We start from the raw sequence: 14128 nt of genomic DNA on the forward strand, positions 1-14128 counted from the left end.
TAACCTCCAGATAAGATCAGGAGTTAACTAACTTAATCTGCAGATAGGATTAAGATTAACCCCTATCCAAATACTGATTTGGATTGGGATAACTCCCAAAAATATTGGGAGGTTTCTTAATCAAGAAGAAATATCAGATTTCGAACTAGGGGTTTGAGTAAGCAAGAAACACTTCCTGCGAATTGAGATCAGATCTCTCACAAACTCCAGAGAGAAGAGGCAGTTCTGCCCTCTTCGTCCCTAGACTTCTCCTCCTCCAACCGCTGCCATTCCCTGTTGGAAGATTGGATCTTTGCAACAACAGAAAGTCAAGAAATCAGTTCTTGACAACAGTCTTGCAAGAAAGACCAAAAGGATTCGGTGGTCAAGGTTTCCAGAGGATTCTTGCGAAGAATCTAGTGTGTAGGACGCACCCTGCTGGTTCCGTTCCATCCACAACTGTGTCATGTTCAGCAAGAGCGGATCTTGGTTTCTTCTTTGGGCGTAAACACCAACTTTGGGAGATATTGTTTCTCCGGATCATGTATAATCTTTCTTGTTTCCTTTGGTTCAGATCTGGTTTAATTATGGTTCAAGAAGAATCATTGAATAATGTATTCTAAATTTAGGGAATATGATTCCCAGATTGGAGTAGGAAAATTTTTGAAATTCGCCCACCATTCCGCACCCTTCTTGCCGTCCATTAGATGGATCCTACCATTCTTTCACAAGGTTCTTCTTCCTCTGTCGGACTGGTCTGACTAAAGGGTCAACACTTAGTCTGAGTTAATTATGACAGAGAGGTCTATATCAGACATTTCTATTGTTGACCAAGCAAAAACATATATATTTTTAATTAAAAAAGTTACCAGGTCAAAGCACAATGCTTCCATTAACTATACAATCAGTTTAGGTCTTAATCAGTTTGGAACAGAAAGAACCAATCCTAACCCAATCATTAATCAGGGAACATAACCACAGAACCATAACCCATTCCATTTATAGTTCTAGATATGTTAGTGATGCCCTTCGAATTAAGAATACTCTAATCAGCAATTGCCTTGAAAGTGCATTTTCCGGTAACTAAACAAAATAAGATCCGAGGTGTTAGAATGAGGTTGATCACACCAAGAGATGCTTCATGATTTTGTGCTTAAAACTAGGAACAAGGAAGCAAGAAGTCCTAATCCTTATGTTTCTATTTTTCACATCCTTGCTACGACAAAGCATGGCGATTTCAAAAAGAAATTGCCTAGTTTTGAGACAGCACCAAGATAGGTTACATCCTCATAGTGAAAAAAAAGTTCAAAGAAATAACTTTAGCAGACGATTTCTTTGCATTGGTATATACAGCATTTTCTTGGGTTCTCCTAACTTGGTAGCCATGGGTCGTCCCATATACTGATTTTTCTTCCATCCCCCACCTCGGAACCCCCATACTCCAACCAAGTATTGCAAAGAGATGAGAAAAGCTCCAATAATTTCTAACATGGCAACATTAAACTTTTATGCTCCGTTCGCTTTTCATTAAGTCACTTACCGGATAAGTGCATTTACCCATGTTTTTTTATTTCTCATGTAAATAAGGCAATGACCATTTTACCCATAAAAATTCTATTATTAAAAGGAGAATTTTTGTCCCATCCAAGTATTGGCAACTTTTCCCTAATGAAAAAGTTAATTTACCCACCTACAAGATGAATATCACTTACCCGGTTAAGTGATATCCAGGAAAATAAACTTTCACTGGTCCCCACATAAATCTGAAAAATGAATATGGATTTCTTGGTCAACGGAAATTAAAATCCCATTGACCAACTTTACCCCCTCTCAAAATCCAAAAGAAAAGAACGCCCCCTTAAGTTTTTGAACCCACAACTCCTCTGAATTCTGTGTTGCAGAGACTAATTCAACGGTTCCAATGTGTTCACAAGATGTAAATTACCAAGTTTTCTCTAGAAATTTCCATCTTTAGCCTGTTCATATTTCTATTGGAAATTTAGCACAGAATCATAAAATAATCTCTACTGCTATATCCCTTTCCCCTTCCAAGAAGCAATTATTTCTTCTTTTTCTTTCTTCTTTCAGGGGAGTTGAAATCCCTGATGCAGCTCGTTGGAATATGATATAGTAACATTTGCTAGATGACTTGGTAACCAATGTTTCATGGAGTCTACAAATCAACACCAAATTTGAACTGCACAACTAGAATCTTCCAAACTTATCTCGTTAACTTGGATAATAGACTGCAATTTAGTACATCCCGGAAACTGATACCAGTGTGCAGCAACAATGAGAAAAGCACATACCTCGTACACAATCTAAATACTCTCACGGCTACTTTTATCCTTCTGGGACTAAGAAGTTTAACATACCTGACAAAATTACAAGGATGTGTACATGCATGCATGCATTGATAGTAACTTATAACTAATTTGGCAAAGCAGGAGTTATGCAGGCTTCCACGCGTTTAGAACCTCCTGAAACATCTCCACCACCAGTTCCCTGTCAGCATGGCGGAAAAAGCTATTTATTTCATCCCTGACATCATATATTTTTCCAAAATCAAACAAGTACGTCATGCATCCTTTCTTCAGCTTGTTCAATTGGTACAGCCAGGCCTCTTGCAACCTCTCAAGGACATTGCTTGAATTAATATCCTCCAAGAGGCTTTCTTCACAAGCTTCTTTTAGGTCAGTAATGTCATACTTGTTTGCTGCCCCCAACAGCGCAAGCCGGTGCTTCCAGAAATCTTCTTGTTTTATGGTCCCATACAAGTAACTAAGTAAGGCTGTGCAGGACTCTAGTGACATGTCCTCTATATCAATTGTTGAGGACTCTTTCTCCTTGAGGTTGTGCAAGAACATGCTCTGGAACACAGGAGAACTTGCTGACAGAATTGCCTTGTGAGCTCTCAGAGTTCCATCAGCTGTATTGATGGTTACATCTGCATGGATAGCTTCATCGAGCATACGGGAGAGGCATCTCAGGGTACTTTGGGTTGCAAGGTTCTGCATTGTTCCTTCACTAGGCCATATAGAATAGGCTTCCCCACCCTGAATTTCAATATGCTATATTATAAATGGTTTTAAACATGAGAAAATGTGACAATAGTGCCTATCAGAATGTAAAACATGATTATCAAAAAAACACTAACATTTAAGGGACAAATCTTCAGGTCCAGAAATTCAACATCAATAATAAATCGGCCATGAATAGTAGAATCAACAGGCCACACAAAGTCTTCACTGGTCCGAAGCAGCCTCTCATGAACTGCAACACCAGGTACATAGTGTGTCAGTGAGAACCCATAAATACTGGCAAGTATACAGAAGATCATCTTGAAGTTGATCAATTTCTAAGATGGAACATGCAGATTGCAGTAAGTTCAAATAGGACTATTGCTTAGTGTGATGATAAAATATTGAGCTGACAAGCATGAAAACACGGGTCTCACACTGAGAACAGCCATTTCATGCAAACAAAGAAAACAACCAGGGTTAGGTTCCTATCCAGTACACCCCTCCCAAAACCCTGGATAGCCAGAATGAACAGTATTAGGTAATGGTCCATTTTTTAATTCAATAAGCTTTGTTGCATGAATAAATGTATTTTTTCTCCTTCTATAGAGTACCTAGCAATTGACATAGAAATTGAGGGTTTATAAATGATAACACAGGTACCAATTTGGTGTCTTGGATTACTCAACTACACTTAACTACATGGATTGCAACTCAATCCTATCCACCCCAAATTGACTTCCTTCTAAAATGGTTAGCTACAGAAAACCATACACATACAGTCTACAAGCATTTATAGTTACATAATTCCCCCTATGCCCCTTACTGTCTACCATGCTGACTGCAGTTTTAGTAGTTTTACAATTGTACCATAACATAATGAAGTTAAACAAAGCAACATTAAATCCTGGTAACAGTATGAACCCAAATCCCCTCTTCTCCATCTTCTGTCAAGCATTCCTCCCCAAGAACAATAGCACACATCAACGCCTCCATCTCAACAAACGCCAAAAAACTCCTTTCATAACCTTGTCATCCAAGCTCCCCATTGATGTTGACTTGCCATTGTCATGAGTAATACTTCATTTGGTTAGTCATGTACTCATGTTCAAAGGCCCAAGCAAAATGAGAGGAATAGCTCAAAAGGATGCACCATGTAAGCTCATGATGAGTCCACTAGCAACACTTCAAATGACTTTCTTGATGACTTGGACAATGTTAATGCCAAAAATGCTTGAGACGAATATGTAATGAGATCATTGAAAGAAGAAGAGGAATATGGTTGGGGTGGTGAGTGGGAACCAACAGCTCTTTCTCTAGTTGGGGACTTGGGGAGAAAGAGGGGGAAGACAAGATGGGCAGAGGCAGGATGTGGGAGGGCAAACAATGGGTTCCCATGGTCCAAACCAACCCACCCATCTAAACATGTTGCAAATGGGTTGTCAACCCATATACAATCAACCAAATAAATGGGTGGTAAGGATACAAGTGGCTGGGTTGGATGGGCTCCATGGACTGGGTATTGCCACTGTGTTTTTTAGAAAAGAACTCTTCATCAAGTTGGATAAAATTCAAGGTTAACTGAAGAATGGAAGAAAACCTGTTGAAACAAAATGTAGAGCTTGCCCTATGAGAAGATTGAGGAGATTTCCATGTTTCCAAATTCATAGAGAATATTCTTTGTTGACCCCATTGACAGGTTTAAGACTGAGAACCTTATTTCCAGCAACTGCCATAAATTCAAAAAATACATCACCAAACTCCATATAAATGCTCCACCACCAATGGTCGGAAACAGCATAAGATCTTATGGATGATCATGTTATGCTTCACAGCATTAAAAAGCACAACTTACTATAACGTTCCATTTTTCTGTTTCTGAGTCCTAGCAAAGAGTGAAATAAAAAGGGAAAATACAAAAGAAAATTAACATTTGGCTCCTTCACGGCCTTGATAAAAAAAGAAGGAAGAAAAAAGCACAAGGGAAACAGAACAAAGCCAAATTTGGAATTTAAGAAACGGAATAAGAAATAACGTATCATCTACCGTACAACAACTGATACTTGACTAACATTAACACTGAAATTTCACAATAAGAAGCACTGGAGTTATCATTTTTTTTTTATTTATGAAGCCGCACTGAAGCAATCAATTAGATCAATTCAATTGTCGCATTTGAAATCAATTAAATTATGCAAATTGGACTAGCTCATGAACACATTTCTGATTTGTCTGATCCTGCATCTAGTTCACTACATCATGTGAAAAGCATCAAACAGATAATTGAAGTTTAGTTATACCGTTCTGTGATAATTGAGTAGATTCTTGAAACGGAAATAGAACAGGAATTAATAAATGAACGCTCAAATACAAAATAATAACGAAATTAGAATTTGCAGCGAAAAAAAACGAAATTAGAATAAATACTTGGCGAGATATAAGGGCGACGACTAGCGCCAACATTGGATACTCGGAGAACAAATCTAGCTATTGGAGGTTGTTCTTTAGCGACCCGACAAGGCTCTGGAAAGAGACGAATGTAGAGATAGCGATTCTTCTCTATCGACAAGTGCCTGTATTTCAATGGAAAGAGGAAAGAATCAGGTGAATATTTCGGAATTCAAGCACAATCGGGTAAATCCAGAAGAATCAAACTAGACTAAAGAAAAAGAAAGGGGGTTTCATGGAGAATTATACAAGGAAGAAGGGTATTACCAGTTCCAAATTCCGACCTTGAAAAGGTCAGACCGTCTGTAAGAACATGGACCAAAGTTCTCTATCTTCCACTGAGCAAGTCTCGAGATCGTCTCTACTTTCGAATCGCTGCTCATCTCTCTCTCTCTCTCTCTCTCTCTCTCTCTGAGTCTGCAACTCTCAATTAGCAGTTGAGGTCCACCTCAAGACTATGGAGACCTGAGAGAGTGAGACCGGAAGTCGGTGTCCTTCCATTGTCGAACGATCTTAAGTCCGAATAAAATATTTAGATAAGAATTTCAATTATGCTAATGCCCATATTCATTTCCAAAATAACGAAAATATTAGGCAATTGATCTTGTAATTATACTTTTGTAAAGGGTTAAGAATGACATTGCATTATGTTGTTTTCGGGTCTTATAGCCGAGAAAAAGAGGTAAATATGCAAGGAATCTTGGGTTGGTTTTACACGTGGCAAGATACAAGAAATAATCTAATGATCAATTGTTGGGTTTAGGCTTTGTTTGGTTTACTCTTTATCAAATCAAACAAGTCAATTATAAACGGATCGGATCAGCTCGAATCGGATTTCCCTACATATTATGAACTAGCGGTGACGTGTGGGCTGCTGATTAAAAATGTACTTTTATGGGAAAATGAAGTAAAAAATATTCAGTAAAATTTTTATATACTTTTAGTTTTTATATATAAAATAGAAGAAAAATAATTTTCTTTTCTTTTTTAATTATTTAACTTCACATTTATTCCTTTTTATATAAGTTATATTTTGTGAGAAATACATAAATCAACTGGCTTTGTTAGTAGGTTATCTAGTTGTAGTGGGACTTGGGATCAAATTCAACTACCACTAAGGTTGGGGTTAAGGGTTTAGCAAATGGGATATCCCCCTTTGTGTAGCCCTATAAATCAAAAATATATATATATGTTTATCAATAATCAAGTTAAAAAAAAAAAAATTAAAGGGGTTTTTATAGTTCAATCCACCCCTAGAAATCTAGAGCTCCACTCTAGGGGTGGACTAAATCCTGACCATGGATTGATACCAAATCCACGGGCAGGATGCGGTTTATAGGAGGGGGTACTAGAAGACTAGGAGGGGGCTGCAAATCAGATTTGTGAGGGGGATTGCAGCCCAAAAATCCCAAATTTAAAAATTAATTTGACAAAGATAACTAAAGGCTCACATTAAATTAATAAAATAAAGAAAGAAAAGCCTAATAACAGAGAAATTGTTTCTTTAGACTTATAGAAGAAGAATGGTTCACCCCATGTATTGGGTAGGGAATTTTGGATTTTGACATTAATTTGGGTCAGCTTAGCTAGGTATGCAAACGAATCGGATTGGACTCGAATCAGTTTATATTTGAATCCGATCCAACATTGACATGTCGGGTCTAATCCAATCCAATGATCCTATTAGATCTTATAGGACTCCATTTGAATTTGAACCCTATCGAATCTTCAGATCTAATTTGATCTAACTTGTTTTCTTTAAAAACTAATAAATTATTAAAATAAAAAAATAAAATATATGAATTTAAATAAAGAAAAAACAAAAAATACAAGTATTTTTTAATTATTTTAAACATATATATACATGTTTTTTATGAAAAATAAATAATATAACAAATTTGTAAAAATACAATATAAATAATATGTTTATAAATAAATAAATAATATATATATATGTATTATATATATTTATATTTATAAATATATAACACATCGGATTTGATCTTTTCAGATCCGACAAGGGGTGATCCGAAGAGTTAGCCCTTAACCTAAGCCAATCCATCTAATTTACTTTCCTACTCTATTAGAGAGCAAAAGGGATTAAGTATGAAAGATTTAAGAAGAAAAGAATGATTTAATGAGGAGGGGAAATATTACAAACATTAACTATTAACAGGGGTGGAGGTAGGATTTTCTTTTGAGGGGACCAAAATGTAATAAACATTGATAGGGGGGCAAAATTTAATAATATAAGTAGGGGGACCAAAATATAGGTAAAGTTAAAATGGGTATTGCAGGGATTTTCAAGGCATAGGGGGGGGGGGGCATGGACCTCTTTGCCACTCCTGACTCCCCCCTGACTATTAAGGTGGGTGGGTGAGAGAGAGAGAGAGATTTATGATCTTATTAATTAGAGAATAAATATGAATTTTATGATAAACAATGAAGACTCATGAAAGTTTTAATTAATTTTGACTTGTTATATTTTTAAAGGTAAGACCCAAAAAGCTCCTTAGATCTTTTGGCCATCTAATCTATCAGAAGATCTTACTAAAAATACTTGACAAAGGATGCCTAAGATTGTGCAAGAAAGGAGATCCATCAACTCTTAGGCAACATAGTAATTCATGCAAGTTCAAGTTTTGCTAGTATTCATAATGTTAACAACAAAAGATTGGTGAAGATGAATTCATTAATAAACTACGAGTTGCATTTGATTTGAGTGATGAACCTGTTTCTTCTACGTGAGAGTTTACATTTAAAAGAATCTCTTGTTTCTTAAGTTTCTTAAGGGTGTGTTTGATTTGAAGGAAAAGGTAAAGAAAAGAAAGAAAACCTATACAAGGTTTGTATAAGTCTCTTTCCTTTCACTACCTTTTCCTTCAAATCAAACACAGCCTAAAATTTCTTCAAACTCTTAAAAGAATATTAAGATACTTTAAAAGGTTGTATTGGTAAATAAAATTGCTATTTCAACCTGAAATATTTTGGGTTAAACAATATAAATTGATGAGAGATATATATTATCACATCAATCATGAGAGTAACTTCAACTATCACACTTATTATCAATGTCGTTTCTCGATATTTATGTAAACAAATTTCCCACACATGCATTTTTAAGATATGATGCTTTTTCGATATAAACAACCTCAGTTTGCTATATTGATCAATGAAATATGTTTCAGAAACCCAACCCATTCTTTATGATAGAACAAACTTCTTTTGAAATTTCACATAGAATTCATATTTCGGGATTTCATATAAACTTCAGATTTGTGTATATGCGAATGAGTTCGGGTTTTTGCTTCTCCAATGGTACCTGTCCAGAACTTCCTCTGTCTAGGCTTATTCATGGGCCGGGTAGCCTGATGGGCTAGCTTGGCTCAGCCTGATCTAAGTCGGGTTTGAACAGGAGGATTTCAGGCCTGTGGGCTCAGGTTTGAACCTAAAATATTGGGCCTGACTTTTTTTCAAGCCCAGCTTGAGTTTTCTTAAAAAAGATCGGCCCAAGCCTGAACCCAAGTCCAATTTGATAGTGTACTATATAATAAAAATATTTTTTAATTAATAAAAAAGCATATATAATATATTTTTTCTTTATTTTTTATCTTTTTTCAAGTAATAATGGGATTTTTCATTATTTTTTAGGTTTTGAGGCCTTTAAATATAAATAGAATAATTTTTAATTGACTTAAAAAGGAAAAATTCATTTTTTCATATTTTTGGCCGGGCTTGGTCTCAGGCCCAGGTTTCGGTCTTTATAATCAGGCCGGGCTTGGATTCAAGACCAAGGCCCGATGATCAGGCCGGGCTCAAGCTCAAGCTTGAGCATATTCTGTTAATGTAGAGACAGCCCAGCCCGAACCTGGCCTGGCCCGGCCTGTGAATAGGTCTATCTCTGTCATAAGGGACCCATACCCTCCAAGACCCAGGGTGATGCCTCTAATATGATCTAGGCTTGGGTATGCATGAACCTGGCGCATTGCTACCCCTCCTAAAATGATCATCCCACTATTCAGCTGAGAAACCGGATAGTGGCATGTTCATTCTTGATAGGTTGCCTAGCCCATTGCGCATGACTTTGTATCTAGAAGACTTGTTCATAACCAAGTAACTCAAAGGGCCTTCTTGGCCTGACTTGTTATTTCTCAGGCTTGGATATGTTGTTAGGCCCATGAGCTTGGGTTCTTGCCTTAAACAATAAGCCCAATTTTTTTTGGGCTGGGCTCAGACTTTTTTAAATAAGTCCGGTCTGAACCCAAGCCTGGTACTAATATTTTATATAATAAAAAAGATGCTATACCTTTTTCCTTTGTTCCTCTTCTCTTTTCTCAAGCCATAGTGAAATCGTTTGGTATTTTTTGTCTTTGAGGGAGTTTAATATAAATAAATCAATTTTATTTTTAAGAAAAAAAATAAAAATATCATTTTGACCAATTTTTAGGTCAAGTTTTGAGTTCAGGCGCAAGCTTTGAAATTTATAAAAACCGGATTCGGGGTTATCAAGATCTAGGCCTGATGATCGACCCAAGCTCAGGCTTAGGCCCGAACATGTTCTGTTAATAAAGAAGCAAAGCCCCGCCTGGCCCGATCCTTAACAGCTAACAGGTCTAATCTCTAGCCCATCCGGATATTTCAACAACATCCCAATGTGAGCTGGGGCCAAGGCTTACACGAACTGGAACACCACTCCACTTCTATGTCGAGCGAAGCTTCAATGCAGCTGCCGAGGTACCTGGTTCTGGTTGGCACAGACAACATCAATACTAATTGGCCGTAGGGATTAGGGGAGCCGAATCATTCAGCCTTTCCAGTCCACTGGGCAATACCATAATAGGTGTCATTCGTCTCAGCTTCGTCACCACAGGGGGCACAATCTGGATGCACTAGTAGTCTGGGATCAGTTCTTCCATTGGATGATTCTATCCGTCTAATAGAATTAATAATGCCCATCTTTTCAACAATGTTTTCAAATTCCCATGATCCCATCTGTTATTGACCTCAGTCAACAGCTGATTGCTTTTCAGGGGTTTTATTGTTACATTCACTTGGTGAACAGAATGGTTGGACCATTCTACCTCAACAGTTATCCGGTTAGACATCTGGTTTGGGTTATTAAGATATTGGTTTTCATTGGTTGAAATTTTGGTAAAGTTATATTAAATAAGTAGGATTAATAATCCTCGAAAGTATCTTATGGTTCCATGGTCTAGTGGTCAGGACATTGGACTCTGAATCCAGTAACCCGAGTTCAAGTCTCGGTGGAACCTTATTTTACCTCACTGTTGTTGGTGGCGAATTCTATAAGACCTCTGGAATTTTTTTTCTTTTTTGGTAAAAAGATTGGGCCAAAGCCCAGATGAAAACAAGAAAGGAAATGACAAGGCACACAAAGCACCGAAAATTTGGGTTGGACTTTTGTCAATAGCCCAAGCCCAAAGCAATGTAAAAGACTAATTCGGGCCAACCCAAATTACGACTCTGGCATGGGGGTAGAAGAGTACCAACTTCTAGGGTCTCTACTTCAAGAGCTGAGCAACAAGTAATCTGCTGAGTCTTCCAACTTAACACCCTGCAGGAAGTGCAAATGAGTGTGCAATTTGCTTTGGGTTTTATTTTACTTTACTTCCGTTCAGGTTTTATTTTATTTCATATACAATACAAATGAACACAATAAGGTAAAGGCCAAAATAAAAATAAACCAAAATTTCACTCCCATAGTGCAACTGTGCAAGTGAAATTGCACTACAACCTTAAACTCAACACAGCTTGACGAAGCTTAAGAATCCAGGCACTAGGCCGAGAGGAAAAATCAAGGCTAATATATGATTCAGTAGAGTATTTGAGAATATAGGTCAATAGTAGAGAGTGACATTTTTTACTACTAATATTTTTTGGTACATTTTACTACTATAAATCTTACTAAAAGCAAATGCATTATAATCTACTCTAAAGTTTAAGATGAAAAGACATGATTTAATCGAAACCGAGGCAATGGTTCTTGATGAGGGCAGATTTGGCCCTCCAATAAAATTGTGACACCTGGCACCTCATTCAAATCAAGTGCAACCTCTTGACAACTAGGCAGCTCGGCAATAGCTTGCCACAGGCAATTCGGCAAAGCCTGTCATAGCTTGCCACAGGTAGCTCGGCATAGCTCACCACAGGCAACTCGATGGAGCTCGCCACAAGTAGCTTGGCATAGCTCCCCCCCAAACATCTCGCCATAGGTAGATCGCCACTTGTAGGGTAGCTCGGTACAGAAGAGCAGTTCGGCATATCGCAGGAAGATCTCCTGCCTAACAACCGTACCTGATAAATCCGGAGACCTGCGCCCATGTCTCTTATCAGGCGGCGCTGTGCCTGCCAGCCATGATAGTTGTCCCTTGCCTGGCAGAGTCGTACTCTGCAACAGTTGCCTATACCCGCCACTTCAGCTCTGGCAATAACGACTGCGGCAGAGAGACGGAGGTGGTTATGCCTGACTTGACAAAGGTTGTTATGCCTGATTTGATAGGACACCACTATATAAGAACTCCGACCCCCAAAGACAACAGAGATGGAAAATATGGAGGTAATCCCTGCTCCCTTGCTCTCTCATTTCTCCAATATCATCTTCAACCTCTCTACAATCAGAGTGCTAACTTAAACATCGGAGAGTCCCTGCCGGGTAAATACCCCAGGTTCCTCTGATTCAGTTCTCGCAGGTTCTTCAGCTCCCGCCACCTACAAAGAGGAGCAAAAGATGGAGTTCTCGCAAGTCTCTCAACTCCTGCCGCCTACAAAGGAGGGAAGATCACCTCATGCAGAGGGCAAACGGGTTGCACTTCACCAGGGATCTCCACCATCCTCTAAGTCACAGACTGCCTAGGATTTGGTCAAATGACGACTTCACCAAGGCAGTTCGCCACCAGGGAGCTCAGCATAGCTCTCCCCCAGGCAGTTCACCACCAGGGAGCTCAGCATAGCTCTCCCCCAGGCAGTTCGCCATCAGGGAGCTCGGCATAGCTCTCCCCCAGGCAATTCTCCATCAGGGAGCTCGGCATAGCTCTCCCCTAGGCATCGCAACCAGGGAGCTCCACCATCCTCTCCTGGGAGCATGTCAAATGATGAGATACTTAGCAAAAAAAAAAATTTGTTACATGACCAGAACCGGTTACATCAATTGGTGTCGTCTATGGGAACACGCTACAAAAAGCTAAGTTCCCATCCTACAAAAGCTAAGTTCTCATCTTACAAAAGCTAAGTCCTCTTCTCTTGGAAGGTTAAGTCCTCACTTTTTAGAAATTGAAGCTCTCGCTTTATAGTTTACATTTTTTATGAACTCAAACACTGTGCAGGGAGCTAATAGACTAAGTAACTTTACTTTTAATTCGGATAAAGCCTCATCAGTCCTCTTCGCAAGGTCCCCCTACAAAGACGAGCTCTTCGTGGCTTCTGCGGGAGTTGGCAGCCAATAGACTACATAGGCACCCTTACTGGTCAAGCCTTCCAAGGCTCCTATGTGAGCTGACGACCTAAAGTTAGTAGTGTTGCCCCCAAAAGTCAAGCTCCTAGTAGCTTCTTGTAGGAGTGGGTGACCGGCATTACGAAGTTGATGCAGCACAATCATAACTCTAAGGCACCCACCTGGTCAGCTCGGCACCTGGTCAGCTCGACACCTCACAAGTAGCTCGACACCCAGTCAGCCCTAATGTAGTGCAATCATAGCTCTAAGGCACCCACCTGGTCAGCTCGACACCTTATAGGTAGCTCGGCACCTTACAGGTAGCTTGGCACCCAATCAGCCCAACACCTCACTGGTAGCTTGGCACCTCACAAGTGGCTCGGCACCCGGTCAGCCCGACACCTCACTGGTAGTTCGGCACCTGGTTAGCTCGGCACCTCGCAGGCAGCTCGACACCTGGTCAGTTCGGCACCTCACAGGTAGGTCGGCACCCGATCAGCCCGACACCTCACAGGTGGCTTGGCACCTAGTCAGCTCGGCACCTCACAGGCAAAGCCTACGGGCCACATTACTGCTTAAGACCTATTCGCCTCTTCAGCACGGGCAAAGCCAAAGAAGAGTAGACTACGAGTCGTTCCTAAAGCCTATGGGCCACATTACTGTTTAAGACCCAATCGCCTCTTCGGCATGGGAAAAGTCAAGAAGAGTGGACTATGAGTCTCTACGGGCCACATTATTGCTAAAAACCTAGTCGCTTCCTCGACATGGGCAAAATCAGCAAAAGTGAACTATAAGTTGCCCCTACAGCCTAAAGGCTACACTACTGAACTGGCGGAGACCTCCTCACCTTACGGGCAGCTCGACACTTGTAGGCAGCTCCCAAAGCCTAAGGAATTGGATTAGCACTTACTAACTCATCGACTTACGAGCCAAAAGAAGAAATCCACTCCCTTCGCTGAGTTACTCTCAACTCGGGAGTGGGGGGCAAATGATGAGGGCGGATTTAGCCCTCTAGTGAAATTGTGACACCTGACACCTCATGCAAACCAAGTGCAGCCTCTTGAAAATTGGGCAGCTCAGGCAGCTCGGCATAGCTAGCCACAGGCAATTCGGCAGAGCCTGCCATAGCTCGCCATAGGCAGCTCAGCATAGCTCACCACAGGCAGCTCGAGTCATGTCCACATCCCGATCTGCTCATGTCGAATTGTCATTCATGTTGAATCACGTACAC

The 14128-nt window shown here is 39.7% G+C and overlaps 1 protein-coding gene and 1 non-coding gene across 3 annotated transcripts; one reads left to right on the forward strand and one right to left on the reverse strand.

The window, feature by feature from the left end:
- Window positions 1-2170: 2170 nt before the first annotated feature.
- LOC148873982 (BTB/POZ domain-containing protein At1g21780-like) lies at window positions 2171-6083 on the reverse strand. 2 transcript variants are annotated; one of them, XM_088963397.1, is made up of 4 exons: window positions 5715-6083; window positions 5427-5572; window positions 3137-3252; window positions 2171-3035 (listed from the first exon to the last, which is right to left on the reverse strand). In XM_088963397.1, exons 1-4 carry the CDS (start codon window positions 5828-5830, stop codon window positions 2430-2432), a joined length of 984 nt encoding a protein of 327 aa, XP_088819523.1. In that variant the 5' UTR covers window positions 5831-6083; the 3' UTR covers window positions 2171-2429. The 2 variants fall into 2 exon arrangements, with proteins under 2 accessions (XP_088819523.1, XP_088819522.1); XM_088963396.1 differs by having other exon boundaries at window positions 2171-3050; window positions 5715-5956.
- A 4565-nt stretch (window positions 6084-10648) lies between these two features.
- Window positions 10649-10720, forward strand: TRNAQ-CUG (transfer RNA glutamine (anticodon CUG)). The gene has a single exon. It is a non-coding gene; the product is annotated as a tRNA-Gln (tRNA).
- The last annotated feature ends 3408 nt before the right edge of the window (window positions 10721-14128 follow it).

Source organism: Nelumbo lutea, chromosome 1 (genome assembly GCF_056320005.1).
Source record: "Nelumbo lutea isolate HS-2025 chromosome 1, American lotus-T2T, whole genome shotgun sequence".
Classification (NCBI taxonomy): Eukaryota; Viridiplantae; Streptophyta; class Magnoliopsida; order Proteales; family Nelumbonaceae; genus Nelumbo; species Nelumbo lutea.